At 38.9% G+C, this 21802-nt stretch overlaps 2 protein-coding genes across 13 annotated transcripts in view; one reads left to right on the top strand and one right to left on the bottom strand.

The window, feature by feature from the left end:
• SULF1 (sulfatase 1) overlaps positions 1–8370 on the top strand; it is a 179298-nt gene extending 170928 nt beyond the window's left edge. For all 12 annotated transcript variants that reach the window (XM_039702867.1, XM_039702873.1, XM_039702869.1 and 9 more), the window contains 5 exons: positions 144–316; positions 1338–1480; positions 1584–1707; positions 2613–2646; positions 7833–8370. In XM_039702867.1, the coding sequence (XP_039558801.1) occupies positions 144–316; positions 1338–1480; positions 1584–1707; positions 2613–2646; positions 7833–7863 (505 nt within the window). In that variant the 3' untranslated portion in view covers positions 7864–8370. The remainder of the gene's footprint in view (positions 1–143; positions 317–1337; positions 1481–1583; positions 1708–2612; positions 2647–7832) is intronic.
• A 5467-nt stretch (positions 8371–13837) lies between these two features.
• SLCO5A1 (solute carrier organic anion transporter family member 5A1) overlaps positions 13838–21802 on the bottom strand; it is a 139948-nt gene continuing 131983 nt past the window's right edge. The window contains exon 12 of the mRNA XM_039702772.1: positions 13838–21083. Coding sequence (XP_039558706.1) covers positions 20638–21083 — 446 coding nt within the window. The 3' untranslated portion in view covers positions 13838–20637. The remainder of the gene's footprint in view (positions 21084–21802) is intronic.

The raw sequence follows: 21802 nt of genomic DNA, 5'->3' as shown, positions 1-21802 counted from the left end.
CAGCTGAGAAAGCTGAGCTAGAAGGCCCTGTTCTTATCCTTCCACCTTTATAAATTCCAGAAAGATGTAAAAACTGCTAGTGCTGTTGTTAACCAAATAGAGACTGTTCTTAGTCATCCATGGCCATCTTCTTCTCTGAACAGAGAAGCAGCACAGGAGGTAGATGGCAAACTGCAGCTGTTCAAAGAGAACCGGAGAAGGAAGAAAGAGCGGAAGGGAAGAAGGCGCCAGAAGAAGGGAGATGAGTGCAGCCTTCCCGGGCTGACCTGTTTTACCCATGACAACAACCACTGGCAAACAGCACCATTCTGGAACTGTGAGTCTTGTGTCAAAATGCAGATGTGATCTAGGTTATCCATGATACTGCTGTATCACTGGTTTTCCACTTCATGCAATCAGAGCGTTATTCTGGCCTTTAATTCTGTCAAAAATTTCAGCACATAAAAGGTCTACTTTAACATTTTTATTTCAAAGTATATAATAAACAACATATCATTAATAAAATGCAGAAACTACCCTTATGACTTCTTCCCATTATTCTACTTTTTGTATGCTAAAATACTTTCAAAATCACAACCATAACACTTGTGTATATGAAAAAAATATTAGAGGCAAAGGATATTTTAAGTCTCTTTAAACTTCAGGGTATGTAGATTACTATCCCATTGAGACATACTTGAACTTTTCTCAGTATTCAGCATTTAAAATTGGTATTTTTCTCACTTGTGATGATGAAGAAAAAAATGTGACTGAAAACCTTATTTTCAGAAATTTCAAGATCAGGTGGTGATGAAATTACAATATATTTGACTCCAAACTAATAATTTGCTAAGAACAACTTTGCATTTGGAGAATGCAAAGAAATTGTCTCCTAGTGATAATCTGTTCTGATTGTACTAGGAGTTCTGCTAATATGTACTTTACATTTTAAAATGTTCCTAAAGTAGTCATATGCAGGACTTTTGTTTTAAAGACAATTACATTGTCAATTTATTTTTAACTGCAGAGTAACAAAAAGTTATAAAAAGAGTTCTCATATTGCCGTGCATTCTGACAATGCTCCAGTAATGGGGTAAAAAATGTTCTTTTGACAGAGTTCACAATCTAAAGAGGGGCTACTGTATTGTAATACTATTACTATTTTTATTAAGTCTGTTCACAGCTAGTCACATTACCCAAATCTAAATAAATCTAAATAAATCTAAATAAATCTAAATAAATCTAAATAAAAACTTAATGCAATGCTAGTATTTTATTACTGTGATTAAAGGTACTAGTAGAAGAAACAAGCGTATTATTTTTGACTGAAAACTAATAACTTGTTTGTATAATTACAGTGGGCTCTTTCTGTGCTTGCACAAGCTCCAACAACAACACTTACTGGTGTTTGCGAACAGTTAATGACACCCACAATTTTCTGTTTTGTGAGTTTGCAACTGGCTTCTTGGAATATTTTGATATGAACACTGATCCCTATCAGGTAAACCCCTTTCCCTGTTACAAAATGTCATTCACTGGACTCCGCTGGGGTTTCCTTAATTTTTGTTAACAAGTATAATTTCCCTTGGTTCCTCTCTTTTCAGCTGACCAATACAGTTCATACAGTGGAAAGGGGCATTTTGAATCAATTACACGTCCAGCTTATGGAACTGAGAAGTTGTCAAGGTTACAAGCAGTGCAATCCAAGGCCAAAGGGACTTGAAACAGGTACAAGATAAATAGTAGTGTTTATTTCTATTTTATTAACTTTGTTTTCTCCTACTTAAGTTCTAATTGTATCCATGAAGTGTCACTCTCCCCAGCATTGCTCTGAACAATTTGGAATTATCCATATACACCAATCGTGCACATCTGCATGACCAGGAGGCTTCTTGGCAAGTCTGCACAGGTTATTCTTGACAGATATTGATGGCAAAACCAATCACTTGACAGAAATGCTGCAGAAGGGATATCGTTATTGGAGCTAATCAATAACAGCCGCATGCAGATCTTCACAGCCATAACTCTTTTCTCTCTTGCAGGGTTTATTCCATTAGTTTTTGCCTCCCATTATCAGGTGAGGCATTAAATCCTGTGTTTATTTCAAATGCTGTCTGCCTATGTCAACAACTTCAGGTTCCTTACCACAACCGAGACTTAACGTTGCATACTTCTAATCACCAGTAGTCTCCTTCATTTTTGAAGAAAGGACCATTTCTTTACAAGAGTCTCTGGGTAAAACAAAGCTGGTATATTTACTTCAAGTCTCTGGAATTCATTGCACCTAACTTTGGTTGATTGAACATTGTGATTTATTATTTTTTCACAGGAATGCTCCATTCTACATAATTTGTGGTGTTACCTCTTTGTATCTCTTTCTACATCTACAAATGTTTTTCTCTTTTTTACAATATCTAATTGTTTTGGGGTTTTATTATTTTTGAAAACCTGTGGGTTTTCAGTTCTTTTATGTAAAACTTCCAGGAAATCTTTGTTGGACTGCAGCTCTGTCTTTATTTAACACAGTACATTTCTTTTTAGGAGTTAGATGCTGTGCATGGAAAACTACATTTTGAATGGTTTTACAAGTTCTAAACACTAACAAAAGTTACTCTTGTATTTTCCTATATCAGGAAATAAAGATGGAGGAAGCTATGATCCACACAGGTATCCACACTTTTTTATTCTCCTCAGCAGCTTCTTTCCAAATAATTGCATGACTCCAGTCCCATTTCAACTAATGTCTGTATCCTGCCATGTTGCACACAGCATAGCTTTTGATGCATGCATTTTCTAACTACCCTACACTGAACTTGGCCATTGTTGTTTAGATCTACCATTCTGCATTTAACATAGCTCATTGTCATAGCAAGACTTCATACAGCTCATATTTCATGCCTGTAGTCCTTAGATGTTTGCCCAAGGAAAATTACACAGGAAGAATCACCTCTTTTGGGTTGCGCTTGTGTTATCGTGTTGATTTTGGATGGGTTGTAGGTGTTTTTCTGGTTTTATTTAGTAGGTCTTCACAGCTGCTTTTTAAATGTAAACGAAGTATGCTTAAAAGGCTTTCTGAAGTACAAAGAACCTATGGAAGTCAAACCTATGGAAGCTAAGCAAAATCTTCTCACTGGCTTTCCGAAATGTTGGCAGATACCACTTTAAGCAAAAGCAGTACTCAGAAGCCAGCAGGAGAGTGTTCAATTTAAGTGTGGCAGAAAGATGAAGCTCCTTTGGGCTGGGACCAGATCAGACAAGCATGAAATAAAATTTCCTTAAAAAGGTTCTACTATTTGAACTGAGGAAAGGCACCAGATGAGGTTTTTTAAACCTAACTCTTGAACCTGAGGAATACATTGCAGATATCTCTTTGAAAGTATATTTTTTTTCTGTTTAAAAGTATACTTATTGCACCTACATGTTTATCATTCAGAGCCCTGTGTCTCTGAAACCAGACAACCATAAAGCAAAAACCTGGAGACTGAAAAAATTGCAGATCTTAAGAGTACTGCACTTGCTGTTCACTGAGCAGTACTTGTTCTCAGGGTGAAAAACAGATTAGCATCTGTGGAGTGTCGTATTTAGACTGGACTCCTTTTCATAGTTTATCAGTTTTGTATATTTTCACCTCTATACACTTTGGAGGAGTAGCTGCTGATATACATTGCTTACTTGAAAAGTAAACAAGGGAGTCCAAGGGGTATACAAGTCTACATAAAACCTTTTTCACAGAGTCTTCTGAAAAGAGCCTTTTCATTAGTTTCTAGCAGCCAGAGAACAATAAAGCTAATGTATTTCAATGCATAGATCTCCAATTTGAGCAGCTAAATTTTCTTTTGCTAGATTTTGTATTTCCTCATTTTGGGATCTAGGAAAATGATAAGCTTTCGTTTGGTTTGTATCCCACTGTTTGCATTGCTCATTACAGCCTGGTGGGAACTGGTTGCTACAATGATAGAAAGTAATCCCTATAATTATGCTTTTAAGTCTTTCATTAGAGGGAGTCCTTGTAAGTAAGCATTCCTCATTTTAACTACAGATCTAACAGAAATGGCATTTTTGAATTGTAGGATTATATGAAATAGTAGAGCATGCAGGATTAATCTTGAAATTATCTCTTCCTACACTGTTTAGCAACAAAAACATTTTAACTTATGAGACCAAAGAACATACAATAAATATTTTGCTACTGTGACAAATATCAGTATAATGTAACATAAGTAATATTGTTCAGTGTCATGATATTGCAGACATCCAGTTTCTCAATTTACACATTTGAAATTTTGGTTCAAGCCCCATGTTGGTGGAATGTTTTTCTTTTCTTAAACAAAACAAAACCAACCAACCAAAATAAAACAAAAATTAACGAGTCAAATTTATCAGAAGTCATTACAATGATCTACTAGAGGATCCTTTTGTTGCTGGAGGACAAATGGAATAACAATGGAAAGTCATCTGAACTGCTCCTTAGGCTTCCTTCAGATCATGTAGCTTCTCACTCAGACCTGTTTCCAGTTCAAAATGCCCTGAGTTAGTAAAGCACTGCCTGTGCTGCCAACAGGCCCATGTGGAAATAGCCAGAATGATGCTGTTTGCTTTGCACAGAGGGACAGAGAGCTTCAGCAGGGAAGAGCTGGTGCCACCTCTGCCCTGTGATGGACAGGGTGTGGCTCTGCAGACAAGTTTGAAAACAGGGTGTGTGAACTGCACATTCCTCTCTCCTCTCCTACTTGTCTGAAGTTTTTTGAAGCCACCAAGGATATGATTTTAACCACTTGTCTTAAGTCTCAAAAGAGACATATTCAAATCTCTTATTAGTTTTGAGATTAAACAGGCATAAATGGCATTATAGGGTATGCTAGGGTAGGATGAATGGAGAGTAAAGCTTAACTAAAGCTTGATCTACAAATGAACAAACAAAGGAACAACAAAACAACAAAAAAATGAGCAAGTTTTGCTTTGAACAGCTAGCAACAATTTTTTTCTCTTTTGGATCTATGTCATAGCTGAGAAATTCAAAAATGTTGATCAAGGAAACTACTGCCATGCTGCTTCTCAAATGCAACTCATCTGCACTTTCCAATTTCATGCTTATTTGTAACAAAATTTCTTACAGGGGAAAAACTTCTTCTTTCCTCTCCTTTTCCCTCTGTTTGCTTTAATTTCAGTGGGAGACTTTTCATGCTAACTGCAAGTTGTGGAATTAAACTGTGAAGTAATTTGCTCAGTCAACCAAAATAGCTCTGGGACCTTAAGACTTTGCTTCCCTGTTTGTTTAACATACATGACCATAAGTTATCTCTCTCTTCAAACAAGCTATTTTCCTCTGTGTGACACAAAGATCATGGAACAATTCCCAGTGCCTTCCCAGCTGTGAAACTTCTCTGAGACTGCAGAAACAGTGCCACATTTAGAGAGCAAAAAAAAGATCCAGAGTGAAGGACCATGTAGCTCTGACTCAGACTTTCAGATATTTTGTAGGAGCACTGAAAATTCTTTGCTGATCAGCCCCATTGCCCTGCTGCTGAGCCTCCTCAGAAGCCCTGTTCCTCTTCACTGGTCCCCAGCCTTCCCCAGTGCCCAGCCTGCCACCCAGCTCAAGCCTCTGTTCCCCTGATGGGCAGCAGAGGCTCTCCTGTGCCCAAATGCACCTTTATGGCTCCTGCTTTGCCCCCCAGTCCCTGGTCTGTCCCCAAATCTGTTACCAGTCAAAGAGCATCACTCCTGTTCCAGTTCCTGCCATCACATAACACCCCACATGACTGTCCCTACAACAGTTTGTTTTCCTATACAACCTCTGACTTACCAAAGGAAAAAAAAATCAAACCCCTACAAATGAAAATAATAACAGAAAAATTTAAATATGGTTGCATCTGCAGAGTGCTTAATATCTTCGAGGGTTTAGTGACTAAATTCCTTGCAAAAGCAGCCCCCTGCCACGATGTTTTCTAGGGACCTTTATGCCTCTAAGCACCAGAAGAGCAAATCTTCTTTCTTGAAATCTCTGTGGTATTTAATTATCTTTTGTTTCAGGAAACAAATTATCCAAAATGTGACTTACAAAGATGGCTCTCATGTGACCATGCCATGATTTAATTTCTCTTGTCTGCTTCAGGAAAGAAAGAAGATGCTCTGTCATAGCTGTTCTACTAAATCCAAAGAGCCTTTGTTTCTTCCTGGATCAGGAAGACTGTCAAATGTTTGCAAAAAAAGAAAAATTCTAGAATTTGATATTTAAAAAATAAATTACTTTTTTTGTTGTTGTTGCAAAACATTTCCAATTAAGAGCAAAGGCTCAGTTGTTTTCAAATAAGGAAAATGGTCTTTTTTGGTGGGAGCAGAGTAAGGCCCTATATTGTAAGAAAATATCAAGGTTTTTATCTGACCATAATGGTATTTTTCTGATTTTTCCATATGATAGACTAAATATTAGAGAAATTCTTTTTCTGTGAAATCCCAAGCTAGTAAGAAGCAAAGAATGTAATCTATGATAGACAAAAGTTGTATCTTCTGTTCTACTTGAATAAAGAAAATAGGCAACTTAAAATACAAACAGATTAATGGAGATGCTAAGAGCCATCTTTGGGGATGCAGGGCTCAATGTAGATGAGGATTTGAGCTCAGTTCACATGGTTGGAATATAGTCACTTGAACTTCTAATTCTAAAGAAATTTAGAAATTCTAAAGCAATTGCTACTAGCCTACCTGCCTGTACAATTTTCATGAAGAGAATAAATCATTATCAGTCAGTTAATTACTAAAGATTGCCTGCAATATCATTTGTAAGGGCAAAATTGTCACTTTCCCTGATAGACATTTGCATTGCTTGATTTGTCTTTCCTTGTAGACCACCTTGTTGATAAAATCTTTCCAGTTAATTCAGTCTGCCCAGTGAATTAAATAAATTGGTGCTGCTCAGTGTTGCTTTTCAGTATAAAATGGGCTTCACACCACAGGTGATAATCTGAGTCACTATAGTTACTGTAGTGAATTTTCTAAAAATTTCAGAAATGGGTTTCTTTTGTGTCTGCATTTTCTGGCTGTGATCAATAAAAAATGAAGCTCAGTTGTTACTTATAGACCCATATCTATACTCTTCATTCAGACTTATTATTTTAAAAGACTGCTAGATATTTTCTTTGAAAGTTTTTTAAAAACACAAAACCTTAAGAAGATTCTCTGTTTATGTTTTAACATAATTTCACAAAGTGGTGCAGTCCTCTAAATTAATTCACACCAATTTTTTACAGTTTTCATTTCCCCTAATTGCTCCATGAAAACTAAAATTAATGTTTATGAAATAGATTAAAACCCCCTTTGGCTATCATTTACTAAATAAAATTTGTCTAGTTAGTTTGTAAACCGTATTTTTAAGCTATCCAGAAACAAAATTTGTGTGGGCATTGAAGTTCAGGTCACCAATGGCTTTCAGAGTTAGTCCCCTCTTTTATACTTAACCATTGTTTGGTTATTGCATGTTTTGCTGGAATGCTCAAGAAAGGCAAATGCATTTTTTGTGTATTGAAACATTTTTCCTGCCTTGAAATATCAGAGGAAGGACTTATCTCTGAATGTCATCACAAAGCCCCATTAGACCAGATTTTGCTCTTATTTACTCAGCCCAGGGACATAGCAGGACACAGGGGGTAATTGCTGTGTGTTTAGCAGGGGCTGTGAACATCCCAAGGGCAGAACCATTCATCTGGTGACAGAAGAGGTGGTGTCTTACACTTCGAGTTACCTGCTTTATGAACAGTGCTGCTTTCAAGCTAATTGAAGTAGAAATGCACATGGAAGCTTTGCTTGCACCTTTAATAGTGTTCACCAGTAGGCTTTATTCTTTCTTTCAACAGAGGACAATTATGGGATGGATGGGAAGGCTAAGCTGCCCATTTTCACTGGCGACATTGACTGGCAAGGACTGGAAGACTTGTACAGTGTGAATGAAAGTGTATATGAATACAGACACAACTTTAGACTTAGTCTGGCTGACTGGACTAATTACTTGAAGGATGTAGATAGAATGTTTGCACTGCTGAACAGTTACTACCAGCAAAATAAACCAGACAAGGATAACACTGGTCAAAGCAACGGGGAGGAATCATCCACGCCGTTCACCTTGGTGGAGATGACTTCTGCTGAGGAGTCCAGCGGCCTGACTGCAGAAGAGTTGCAGCTTATTGTGCCAACAGACTTTGCAGCCCTTGCTTTGAGCACGGTGAATTTAAGTCAGGAGAAGAAACTTGAATTAAACAATGATATTCCTGAGAAAAGTAATTTGAATGACGCACACTGGAGAAATAGTCATCCAGCTGAAAAATGGATGGAGGATAAAGAATCGGACCGTTTTGATATGGATTTCAGTGGAAATGGTTTGATAGAGTTGGAGTCCCGGCATAGCTTCATGCTGCAGCCCATCAGCATTCCTCAAAAAGACGCTCATCAGGATAGTGACACTGTGGAAGATATATTTGAAGACCAAATGTATCTTCCCATGAGGTCTGATGAACCCTTCGTTCGTCAGACCGTAAACATATCCATTAGGGATTCACCTGTCAGTACCCAGGAAGAAGGAACTTTCTTAAAAAAAGCCAAACAGAGTCTTGCAGGAGAAAGTTCACAAATCCTAAATGCAGAAGGCAGTGCCTCAGCTTCACTCTCTTTGGATTAGATCAAGTTGTAAACCATTACATAAGTTCTCCTTTTTCTTTTTAGCAAACTAATAAAGGTAATCAAGACAACTGACATTCCACGTTTATTGTAGATACATTTTGCAGCTAAATTGAGCCCAGTTCAGTATTTGTCTGTGTGCATTTTTTATTCACATGCACATGCTTTCACTTCTCCACACTGGGAAACAAAATTTCCAGTTTTCCATTAAAAGAAACAGTGTTAACTTTCAAATCCAGTAGCACATTCTCTGAAAACTAAAAATTATTTCTTCTAAAAGGATGTCCAAATCACTTTCTCTATTTCCAAATGATCCCACCACGACTGAATGTTTCAGTTCACCCAGTATGCCTGCATAATGTCTTTTTTATCAATTATTTTAACCACTGGCAATTCTTAATGCCATGCTTTCAAGTAAAATGCACTTTTAACATCTGTATGCCATACCATTTATGCATCTAATACCTTACAGGTTCTTAGCTTGCTCGTTGTCTTATGAAATTGTGAAACCAATAAACAGACTGACCTGAAAGAGGTAAACACCATGGATTGTGGAAACAGACTCTTCAAATATTATCTTAGCAAAAATATTGCATGTTTGTGTTGCTTTATTAAATTTACTCTCAGAAAGGTATGGCTAATGGTTGTTAACTGTAGAAGGATTTGTTTAAATTGGATTGTTTCCCTATATGTTAATATTGTCAGTATTAAAATTCCATTAATTTTTCTGACTTTTTTTTTTTTTTGCTGATACTGGTAGAAAGGTTTACATCAGTACATAAATGTTTTTGTTGCCCCACCTGATTTTTATTACTCTGAGCAATATCTTGAAAGCATTATTATCATTTTGAGTCTTAAATTCTTTTTCTGTTTTGAACAGGCATTAAAGGGAATGATAAAATCATGTTAGGTTTCCATTATTTTAGACACAAAAGGCACATAAGAGTAAAAAGTAGTAGTTTAGTAATAATTTTTGTTGTTATATTCTAAATTTTTTCTTGAACTTTACCAAACATTAAATTATATGAAGTATAATACAAAAATTACTTTGAAAATCTGTATTAGTCAAAACTTAATATTTTCCCTTGCTTCTTTTATACATTTCTAAATAATTATCACAACAGCAACAAAAGAGAATTACCTCAAACAGACGTAATTCCACAGTGTCCAACTCATGGGTGTGTTTCCTACCTGTTACATGTTATTTAGTGTAGAATATTTTTTGGCTATTGCAAGCACTGCAGGTTAAACTTACATTCATTGCATTGTATTTTAAGTTGAAACTTTTTAAAAAGCAGATTCTTTTAGTAGGATTTTAATAATTTTAAGAAGCAGTCTTTTTGATGGACTCTGTAAATATGTTAAAATTACTAGTTCTTTATCTGATGTATGTGTCATGGGCTGATTGATAGAAACACATATTTATGGTCATGAATGATGCTATTTGTACATAGGTTTTAAGTTACTAGGATACAAACTGTGTTTTTAAATCTTGTATAATATTTCTGTGATACTTTTATAGTACAATTCTGGCTTCGGGAAAGTCTAGAAGCAATATTTCTTGAAATAAAAAGTGTTTTACTTTACCTGCTTCAGAGAAGTCCACATGATCCACTGTTCCTCCTGAATAAGTTTTATTTCAAAAATATGTTAACAGTTCCAGTTTTAAGAATCCATCCGCATTGAAAGTGTCAGGTAACAAAATAACACACATTATTTTAGGTAGAAATTATTCCTGGAGATGTGAGTAATGTATTTTGTTGTTGTTGTTGTTTAAGACATGCTGTGATTTTAATTTTTTTTAATTCCAAATTCATCTGGTCCTTTCTTCCTTAAACTCCATGCACCAAGCTGCACAACCAGCAGTTCCCAGAAGCAGTGAAATGTTTCAAGGAGCCATGTCTTGCTTTGCTGCTTTCTCTCTTCCCTGCACAGCATTCCCTGTGACAGCACAGCACTGCAGACCAGACATGCAGCGCTTACCAAGAGTGAACCACTAGTCAGGACTTGTGTCTCCTTGTACAAGAGTCAGCACGAAAAGGAACTTACCTTTCAAGGTAAACTCCCTCTTACACGAACTATGTTTGTTGGATGGCCTGTGAATAAGAGTACTTTCATACCTAAACTCAGCCTCTGAATCTGTGCTTCTTGAACCCTTCTTTCTTTTACATAGTCCTGGGACTCTGATGCTCCTGCAGACATGAAGTTACATGTGATATTTGCAGGGATCAGGAAAGTGGATGAATCCAAGTGTTCAAAAAGCAGTCACTGCAATGTCAGGTAGAGCCCTGGGAGAAGTCTGCCCTGAAGCACACTAGCAAGCACAGGATGTATCTCAAAGCAGGGTGCAGAGCAGGCTGAGCCAGCGAGTTTGGGAGGACTTGAAGGACAAAGGCAAATTGAAGCAATGTCCCACACAACCACCTCTTGTACCTTTGTGCAGGGAATTATCCAGCACCAACAATGTAGCCTATGTTCTTTGAAAGAACCAAGCAAGGTGCTTTCTCTCTTAATGCTGGGGCACAGATAAGAGAAGGGCAGCAGTGTGGTCCATGGATTCACCCCACTTGCCCTTCCTCCTTACCTGAGAGCTTAAAGTACTCATTGAGCAAATGGCAGAAAGAGCATCTTATTGTTTGAAAGTTGTTTCCCTTCTTTCTTCTAGGACAGTACTCAGTCATCTAAACTATCAGCTAAACAGTGCCCTACCTTCTAAACCAGGTGGAGCCTTTTTTACAGGTCTCTTACAGGAGTATGGAGGAAAGAAAGAATAAAGGACACTCATTCTGTAGGCAAGAGGTACAGACAGCAACGAGCTCTCATCCTTGCTGTCTTGGAAACATGCACCAAATGTAAAGCTAAACCAAGTTAAAGAGACCAAAATCTGTCATATTTCTAAGTATGCAGCCTAAGCAGCGTGTCGCTGTTTGTTTTGTATTTCTTTCTGCACGCTACTTCTTGTCCCATAGCTGAAGCAGTCAAATCCTTGAGTCCATGGTGTGACAGGAAGCTTTTACAGGCAGTTGCAGGCTTGGGAATGAAGCAAGTGCCTAAATCTGGCAAGTGCTCCTCACATGGGGGAGGGCCAAGAGGATGACCTTCCTAGCTTTTTGTGATTGGCAGAGCAGTAGAGATGTGTCTATTCAGAAAGGCAGGACATAGTTCAAGACTTTCTGAAGGGCTCCTGGAGATGGACAGAACTTTAAAACTTGCACATCTTTGGGAGGTAGCAATGTTATGCAAAAAGTTCCCTCTGGAATTTAAGATAAGGCAGCCAGTATTGCCCTCCCATCCTAGGACAGTGGGAGGCACTTTCTGAGACTGCCTAGCAACTGAGAGCACTGCAGAAGAGCAAAGATGTGTAGTGCTTCAGTTCCAGAACTAGACACAGAATCACAGAGTGGCTTGGGTCAGAAGCAGCCTTAAAAACCCCCACCATGGGCAGGGACTCACTTAGAGCTGTTATGAGTAGGTGAATCCTGGTGTTACTGAGGTAAATGCACACTAGCAGCTTTGCAAAAAACAAATAAAGAAACAAACAAACACTTGCATGAGAGCATTATTCTGGAGTTCAGCCACTTGTAGGTTCCTGTGACAGTTGAAGGAAGGTATTTTAGAGTGCAGGTCTGAGCACAGACCACCTCCATTCTCTCAGCCAGAATCCCTTGAGATGCCTGCAGCTGTCTACACTGAAGTCACACAAGCGCAGTCAGAGGGGATCTGTGTAAAACAGTCAGGGCTGAGAACCCAAGAGGTGCAACAGCCTTGTCCAAGGAAGATCTGCCCAGGACTAGACTTGAGCCCTGAGCAGCCGTGGGTGCCTGGGTACATGTGGTGCTGTAACAAACGTCTTCCTTTAGTTTCAGAAAACCCAGTCCTGTTTGTGTGCCCTGATATAATTTTTCAGTGAGAACCGATGTGCAGTGAATAGGGCACAAGCCAGAGAGTAATTGCAGAAATGATGTGTCCCACCCGAGGGGCTGCAGTGGCAGCCTGACGTGCCCGCAGTGCCCAGAGCCGCTCGGGCAGCAGGTGTCAGTGCGGAGCCGCGCCACAAGCGCCTCTCCTCCCGCCTGGCCGCTCCCTGCGCTGCCGGGAGCGCACCCGTTCCCTCTTCGACCGGCGACAGCACCTGGGATGTGCCGCAAATCCCATTTCATCCTCTCTCCTTGGTTCAAAGCTCTGGTGTTGGGCACTGCTAACGTGGGGGGATCGGAAAGATTTTTTTTTTGTGTGGTTATATGTACTGGAAATGAAAACATGTAAGTCTTGCATTGAAATCAGAGAGGATCTGGACCCAATCAACACACATGATATGCTATTTTTTATTTCCAAGTATCAAGTATTCAAGAGTTTGTTTTGTAAACATATGTTTACAACAGATGCTGACAGTAGGTTTCGTTAAATCATGGGTTATATAACTTTAAAATTACTCTAAGCTCTGATGAGAAATAAATATAAATTAAAAAAAAAAAACCAAAAACATACAGGAGCCTAAAGTATGCAAAAATACCCAGCATAAACCAATTCTCTTTTTACCACAACACAGCACCCATACACTCATACCATCAGACATACTGTACGAATTTCCTTAATACTCTACACATTTGCTTAATAATGAGTTTTTTAAAAACTAAACAGGCAGTGTGCCCACTCCATGCTCCTACAATACTACCCAGACTGTTGCTGTTCTGCACAAATCATTTGGTAGAGGTATGCACTGCAGCCAGGGGCCAAACTCCCATGTGCTCAGCTGGTGAAAAGAGGAGGTCTTCTTTCAGAAAAGCCTCCACTCAACTGTGGATCTCACTGACACAACATTTTCTTTTTTTACTGAAACTCAGCTTTGGATCATTTTGTACTTTTTTGTTTTGTTTTGTTTGGAAATTTCCCTCCAGGTTTTCAAATATGGAGTTTGCTACAGAGGCAAATTTTCTGGCCTGTCGGTCAGAAGTGTGATTAGTGCTATTAGTGCTTTCAGTGCTATTTGGAATAGAGACACCTGCCCTGCATGAGCAGCTCAGGCACATTAAGACAAAAAAAAATATGGTTCAGAATTCAAAATGGAAATTTTGTCTTCAAGATTTTAAAAGCAAACCCCCATTTTGTAAATCATAGCTCACTTTAAAGTCAACCAGATTTGGCCTTTTTCCATTCCTAGATAGATTTGCTCTTATTCTACTTTTAAAAGCAAACCCCCATTTTGTAAATCATAGCTCACTTTAAAGTCAACCAGATCTGGCCTTTTTCCATTCCTAGAGATAGATTTGCTCTACCCTCTCTTTCTGGTATTCCACAAAAGAACATTCATATTTTAGATTTCAATCCTCATTTTAATTCAAACACTTGCTAATATTGCTTGGTTAAGTGGTTCCAGAATTTAGCCAATGTTTCTTATCATTACTACAGAATTTATTTTTAGGCCCTGCTTAAGCAAAGCAACTAAATAAAGTAACATGCTACAGCAGGCTGAATACATTCTACATGAGACTTCTGTGGTCTGTGTAGCTTTTACTTTACCTAATAGTGCTGGGCCAAATCCTACACAGATTCCTGAAATTACTCACCCACAGAAGAACTAGGTAGGAATTGGCTCACCAGGAATTACAAACACTGTCTTTGTCAGAGCAGTCCGGACTTTAGGAACAGAAACACACGCAGCTGCATCACTGACATGCCTTGAATATGTCATTTAAGTCATAGTGAATACATCATAAAATACTTCAGTACCTATTAGCACCACAGTGTTGTTTAGTCCTTTGTCCAGAGATTATCAAGCTGTCTCACCCTTGCTCAAGGTGAACAACATTTTGGATGCTTTTTGTAGCCCTTCATTAATTCCACAGCTTTTCACCTATTCTATATAATGAACAAAACACTGTTACAGGATAACATTGTGACAGCTACTTTGAGATTGAGAAAATAAAACAACCCAATACACACCATGGATAATGCAATAATTAGCAGAGTAGAATGGAACCTGAATAAATAAGCATCTATTCTGTAACACTTGAAGTCAAGAAAACTTTGGAGCTACTTTGAAATTGCAGAGCTACATTTGTGTTTAACAGGCTGTATTAACAAACAAGCTGAAGGATTGAAGGGGTGACTGCTAAAATTATTAACTGCAGTTATTAACTGCAGTTTAATGCAATGAATATGGCCACAGGACAAGGGTTGTGTTAACTTTCCTCCTTAATTTACACAATAAATTAAGAGGAAAATATAGGAAAAATTTCCTTCCTGAGGATCAGGTAGGCTTTCAAACCTTTGGCCACAAAGTAACATGTATTAGTGATATTCATTGCAAAGGAGACAACTCCCATGAACCCGGCCATATCCTGTCCTCACACTGAAGGTCCCACATCTCTACTCTGTGACAATGTTTATATGCAACCTTTTTGAATTGTTATTTGTCAAACAAGATGTTAAAACAAAAAGAAGAAAGCCCTAATTCCCTACAAAAGAATAAATCTACCACCATGATGTTGACTGTCCATTTTGTAAGCACTCTGAAGTGATGAAAATGTCCAAAGAATCAAGTCCAGTATGTGAAGAACCTGAAATGTGTTGATTACAGGTTTAATCTATAAGCAGCAAACACTCTGTTCAAAGCAAGGACGATGCAGGTTGCAGTCCTGGTACATCTCTGTTACCAGCTGGATTAAGTCCCTGGAAAGCAACCACAGCTGGATGGCTTCAGCTGGGGGAACCCAGATTCTGAAGCATGCAGCATAACATCTCCTAAGCCACTGTAAAAGACATATTGTTGAGAAAAAGATAAACTTGTTTAGGAAGATTTTTGTCTTCAATCTCCAAAAATAGTAATAATAACCAGTGAAGAGAGTATAAAAGCTAAACAAGCTTGATATTCCCTACTTCACACACATTTGCTACAGCACCAGCTTGTTAACTTCCAACACAAGGTATGACCATAGTTCTTCAGCCTCAATATTGGACTGGTGAGGCCAAGAATCTGGCTCCAAAATAGCAGTAAGACGCTTTGGACCTATTTATCATCAGTTTTATGTCAATATAACACCATGAAGAGCTGTGGTATCACATGCACAGAGAAGTGTAGTAAGGCAGCAATTATTCAGGCATTTTGGGGGGAAAACCTGCAAGGACAGTGCAGAAGGTGCTGACCCCTGTCCCAGACATGCTCTCTGAAGTTCCACTGAGCAGGCAGTGCTCTGCTCCGTTTGTGCAGGATACTGACAATTTGTCATCTGAACCTCTAGGTCCAGATTCTGTGAAAGGGCACAATCTGAGTCTACAGCAATACCTGAGCAATTTCATTGGCTCTAAGGTCAGAAGGATGCCTTTATTTAATCTATCTCCCCATGTGAAACACAGGTTTTCAGATAGAAATTCATAAAATAAGTGAATGGCAGGAAGAGTGAGAATGAATCTTAGACCATTCCCACAAAATACTTTGAATTTGAATTCTATTTGAAAATGACAGCCTTCCTCCATTGCTGGACATGTAAGTAGCCACTGAATGCCACAGGAGAGTGCTCAAGTGCTACTTTGTGCTATTCTGGTTACAATTATCACTGAATCCACGGGGGAAATGCTCAACATAGAAATACTCTTTGGATAAATTAATTTCTTTTTGAATGCAGACAGGCTTCAGTCCCATACTTAAATATATGCATTATTTTCAAGTGCATTAATTAAATATATAAATTTACCCACATATTTAAGTGTTCTGCTGGATCAAAGTGATAATGAATGAATAGCTAATACTCAAAATTAATAAGCAATATTAAAAACCCCCATATATTTGAAAACTCTATATTCAAGCATTTGTAATTAATTTAGGACCTTTCAAATGTACATTTCTAATACTTAGTAGGAGATGTGTAACTCCACTCACATAACAGTAAATTCTGAAGATCTGCATGTTATTACATGCACTTTTAAAGATATATAGGCTGGCTAAAGAACTGAAAGTTTCCAAACAAATACAAACTGCACAATAATATTCAAAGGTTCTTGCAGGTTCTTGTACTGAAAGGCTATAAAATGTCATTGGTTCTAAATTATACTGTATTTTATCCAGTATGCTCCAGGGGAAGAAGGGGGACCAAAACCAGGGGGCTTTTCACTAAAACTGGGAACATGGACAGTCCCACTCTCCAGATTACTCCAGCCCTGCAAAGATCTACAAATTATCTCCTGAGGCTGCTGCATTCATAAGCACCTAAGGCCATGGCTGCATCCATTTTGAAGTTTTCTCCTTTTTGAGGAACCAAGGGTGAATGGGAGGATAAGCAGGAACAATTAACCTGGTCTCTCAAGCCCATTTATCTAGGCTGCTCCTCCTCTCATGTTCCTCACTCTAAATCAGGACTAAGTGGTGGAAGAGGGATTTGGTCTGTCCCTATGAGGGCATGGTGGCACTTTGACCATCACCAGATGTTGCTCCATATGATCACTGGCTGGTAAGCTGCAGGCAGGTGACTTGGGTTTGCTACCAAGAGCAGCCTGTGGGTGAGCAGGACGCCTGCTGCACCTCTTCTTGTATTCACTGCCAGCAAACCTTTTGTGCTCAGGGACAGAGAGGGAAGGTGGCAAAAATTCCAACTTAATGGAATTTCATGTTCTATGGTGAGAGGATCTCCCAGTAGGAAGACAGCATGGGCCCCTTCACCAGATGACAGGAAAAAGTTCTTTTTTAGTTCCTGTGAAGTCGGTTCAGCACCATGTGTCAACCACAACTACTGCCAGGGCTGCACTCAGTGTCTGGAGATGCTGCTTCCTCCAGCAGTGACAGCCTCAGAACAGTGTTTGCCAGCAGGTCTGTCCATACAGCAGTCAGTGACAATGCTGGAAGTGAATGTGTTTCCCTTACATACCTTTATTGCCTCAGTTTAGATTGTTATAGATTATTCACAAGAAACCCTCCTTCGGGAATCGATCAAAAACTGGCCAGAGTTTGGGTTTTCTGTCTTTCAGAGGACACTGACTTAATTGACTTTATAGAAATTTATTTGCATTGCCAAAATTATCTATACCCAAAACCAGGAAAAAAATTGTTTGAAAAGTAAGGAATTACATTTTGTTTTGCATGTAATACTTAAAGAAAAATTAAAATTTATTTTCCAATTAAAAGTTAAAAATAAAAGTATGTAAAGAAGGGTTTTTCAGTATTTCTGAAGTTAACACCTTTCTACATTCCACTTTTTCAACCATTTAGGAAATATGAATGTTCTTGGGAGTCAAAGGGTCAGGATATCCTAAAAAATCGATGGTTTCCATTGCAACAAGCTCTGAAATCCCTTGAAAGCTCAGAAACAGAAGCAGCTGCAGAAGTGTCACTTTTATCACTCTCATTCTTTGGCATCAGTGCCATTAGTTCCTGTTGATCCTAATCTGCACTTCCTTGGTTTTTTATGGAACTGGCATAAAATTGGAACACAAGGCATGAAATATAAGACATCAGGACAGATTATTAATCTTCAGTCTTTTACAACTCCCTAAATGGTCTGTTGCTGAGGTATTTGAAAAGATTGTCACTCTTCACTTCTCCCTGTGATGACTAAAATGGTGAAGTGATAAAAATGGATGAGGGCTGGGCTGCAATTACACTTTGTCATACTACTTTGCCAATTTTTGCCACTGTATAAAATTCTTGGTGCAACAAACATTTGAGACTGAAGAAAAAGGAAACATTTTTATAATCTACTCTGGTCTCCTATAGCAAATATATATATATATGTGTGTGTGTGTGTACACATATATATCACAAATACCTTTGAGCCAAGGAAATTTATTTCTCAGGATAAGAAATGTAGAAGCCAATTATCTCAGGAAGTGTGTACTAACTGAGGACACATTGTATCCAGTGGCTGCATAAAAAGAAAAGACATTCTCAGGCTTAACTCAAAAAAGCCTGTTAATATGAACAGAATAGTAGGAAGAGGTCAAAACAATATTCCTCTATGTTTGGGGTAGAAGAATTGGAGTTTTCAGACAAGAAGAGTAAGAAATGTTACAAACTACATAAATGGACTGACACATTCTGAAAAAAGCAACCCCATGGGTAGTCCCATGTGCTGGTCAAGAAGATCCAGATGATGACAAAAGGCAGTTAGCAAAGGCAGAGAGGGAAATCTACTCTTCCCAGGACAACTCAATGGATGTCAAGGAGAGTACTGCCTTTATTTTCATGGACTTGGTTCCATATAATGTCTGATCAATATGCATGTTCTAAACTGAAAAATTAAATCAGGAATAACTGTTCAAAAATATCTTTCCTATTTACTTTCACACAAGTTCTCTACTCAGCAAAATCCAAACCAGACTATCACTGAGTCCTCTTAAAAGACTGCTTTTTCATTTCCTACACTTCTAAGACTTCCCCTGCAGGGCACAATACAGCCTTGACTTCCCAGTGTCCAACTGACATAATTTTCTGCCCTTTGAGACATCATTAGTACCTCATGAGCACGGCACCTAAAAGCCTCCAGAGCAAGAAATGAAATGCCAAGCACATTTAATTAGAAAGTTTCAGCATCTCCCGGGGAGAGAACACACTACAGTAATTTGGAATAAACAAAGGCCGTATCACGTCCTGCAAGTCCACACTGGCCGATAATTTCTGTTCTTAGCTCCTCACCTAGAGGGCCAAAGGAGAGACAAACTCACCCTTTGCCTTCACAGGAGCTTTCCGTGAAGCTGAGAAAAGGAAAGACAGACATGTGGGACACACCACACAACCAGGTCCTGTCCCACCAGCCTGCCCAGCACCTGGCAGAAGTGAGAGGCAGAAGTGTGGCAGAAACCAGAGGGTCAGAGCCAGCCTCCCTTCCCAGCTGCCCTGGGTGTCAGGGTGCTCAGTGCCTCGGCAGTGCCAGGAGTGCAGGGAGAGCCTCCTAGCTGGCACCACGGAGCCCCTCTGGAGGGGCTCCTCTGCTCACTCCTGCAGCCTGAACTCTGCTGCCGCTGGCTGTGAGGGACCAGCCAGCTCCCAGAAGCAGATGAGGCCATTAGCTCTCCCTCGGGACATTCCCACTGAAGCTGAGCTACACTGGCATGCAGTTCTGAAGGACAGCCAAACTTCCTATCAAGCTATAACCAGCTGTTTTCTTCTTCAGGAAAATATGGATTTGGTGCTAGTAACAGCCACCCAAATAACATTGCAGAAATATGCACATATCTGCTCTGGTATGTGTGTATGATCCCTACATCTTAATGTTACTATAAACCAATACTGAAGTTTTTTACTTCAAGCATTACAGTATCCTATATACTTTGTGAAGAATGACTACCTCCCATCAGGTGAAAATTAATGCACATTTTGACAGGGTCAAGATGTTCAACTCAACATTTGCAAATGTTACCTGATGCATAACTCTTGTATGGCTTGACATGTTATTAACAGTACTTTAAACCTTATGTTATTTTTTTAATTTAATGATTATGCCTGAAAATAGCCCCTTTCAAATTCAGTTGCAGTAATGTCTTTAAAAGCAAGCTTTAAACTTAATTTGCTGCACATACAATTATCCAAATAAGTTGCATAGTTTAAATAAGTTCAGTTGTGCTTTGTAGCAGAACTCACAGTAATTACTCATCTCTCAAAAATACAATTTGCAGGTATGAAGTTGACAATACATTTAAGCATTTTTGTGAGTCTAGACATCAACAATGTGAGTTTTTGTCACTCTTCCACTGACTTCTGCTGTTCATAACACCTCAGCTTTACAATGATATTAGATCAGAGCATGGACATTTAATGGACACATCTGAAATAATTACAAACACAATTTTTAAAACTCCATTGTTGGGAGGGAAGAAATAAGAACTCGGGTTGGTTTGAGGTATCCAGCCCTCAGGAACATAGTATAGTTGTTTGCATCAAGCTTTGTTGGTTTTATCACATGTTACATTTAGATTAAAAATAGAAGGCACAGGTGTTTTACAAGGCGCCGTAACTAAGTCAACCAACAAAACTAAATATTACATTACCAAGCCAGGGGTCTATATCTCAACAGTGACTTCTTCCAATGCATTTTCATTTGAGGAATTTATTGCTTCTGAAAAAGGGCCGGGGTAAGTCTGTGCTAAGCAGTTCATTCCTTGTGCCACACTGATGTCTCCTTGGGAACTGAAGGTAGGGCAGGATCTAGTCCGTGCATAGTTTTGCTGGGGTCCAGCTTGTCCAACCATCTCACTCACAGTGTTCACCGGCGAAGCCCTCCAACTCTGTCTCAGCAGTTGTTCTTCTTTACACTTTAAGGAATACCAGGCCAGGAAAATAAAAAAGAATCCCACGAACTTGAGAGCAGCTGCCAACCCGAAGTAGACAAAACGAAACGAGGTGACATCGTATTCCCAACAAGATCCTTGTACGCCGCAATCCTGTTGCCAAAGCATGCACGTGGTGTCAATAACAGCCCCAAAATAAATTGGAGTGGGAATGTAAGCTGAAACAAAAATAGCAAGAGAAATAATATGTGTTAGCATATTGTGGAAAACTTCTAAAGAAACTATATGCCCCAGCCAAAAAGTGTAGGTTGAACATTTTTGAGATTTCTGCACTGCTGTTCCCACAAGAAATGTAAAACATGGAAAACTGGCCAGCCAATCTTCCCACCAATACTATTTACGCCACATATGAAACCTACCACAAATGGCAGAGAATTTAAAGAAGCCAAAGTAGCAGCACCTTAACAACAGGTACTTCAATCTGCTGTCCTGAGACACCTCTTCTTGAGCTACGTGTCCCCCAGAAAAAAATCCAATTTTGTTCTCAGGTGGATAGAAGGTGAAATGTTGTATTACAGTGAAATACACGATCTCCGTAGCATTACCTGCTGAACATTCTTTGCCCATGAGCTGGGAAAGGCGATGTTTTTAGATTATGGTGAAATAGCAGTGAAGACCACAAAATGTTTTTGAAATAGATGTAAGAGGCAAGCCCATTAAGATTATAAATTTCCTTTTGAATAGATCTCCCCAAGAAACAGACTTTAACTTCTAAGGCAGCTAAAAATGCAGCCAGTCCAATGAATGTTCCTGCTTTCTCCAGAAATACAACATTTTTAAGATGAGATTGAAACATCCTTCCTCAAACTAAACTTAAAGACGCAGCTTTGCGGGCTTCTCTTGTTCTCTTAGAATAGACCTTGCTTGCTCTAGTCAT

The sequence above is a fragment of the Passer montanus genome, unplaced genomic scaffold, assembly GCF_014805655.1.
Source record: "Passer montanus isolate IOZ18808 unplaced genomic scaffold, ASM1480565v1 scaffold16, whole genome shotgun sequence".
Taxonomy (NCBI): Eukaryota; Metazoa; Chordata; class Aves; order Passeriformes; family Passeridae; genus Passer; species Passer montanus.
The sequence above is the reverse complement of the archived record's forward strand: the minus strand, read 5'-3'. Positions and strand labels throughout refer to the sequence as shown.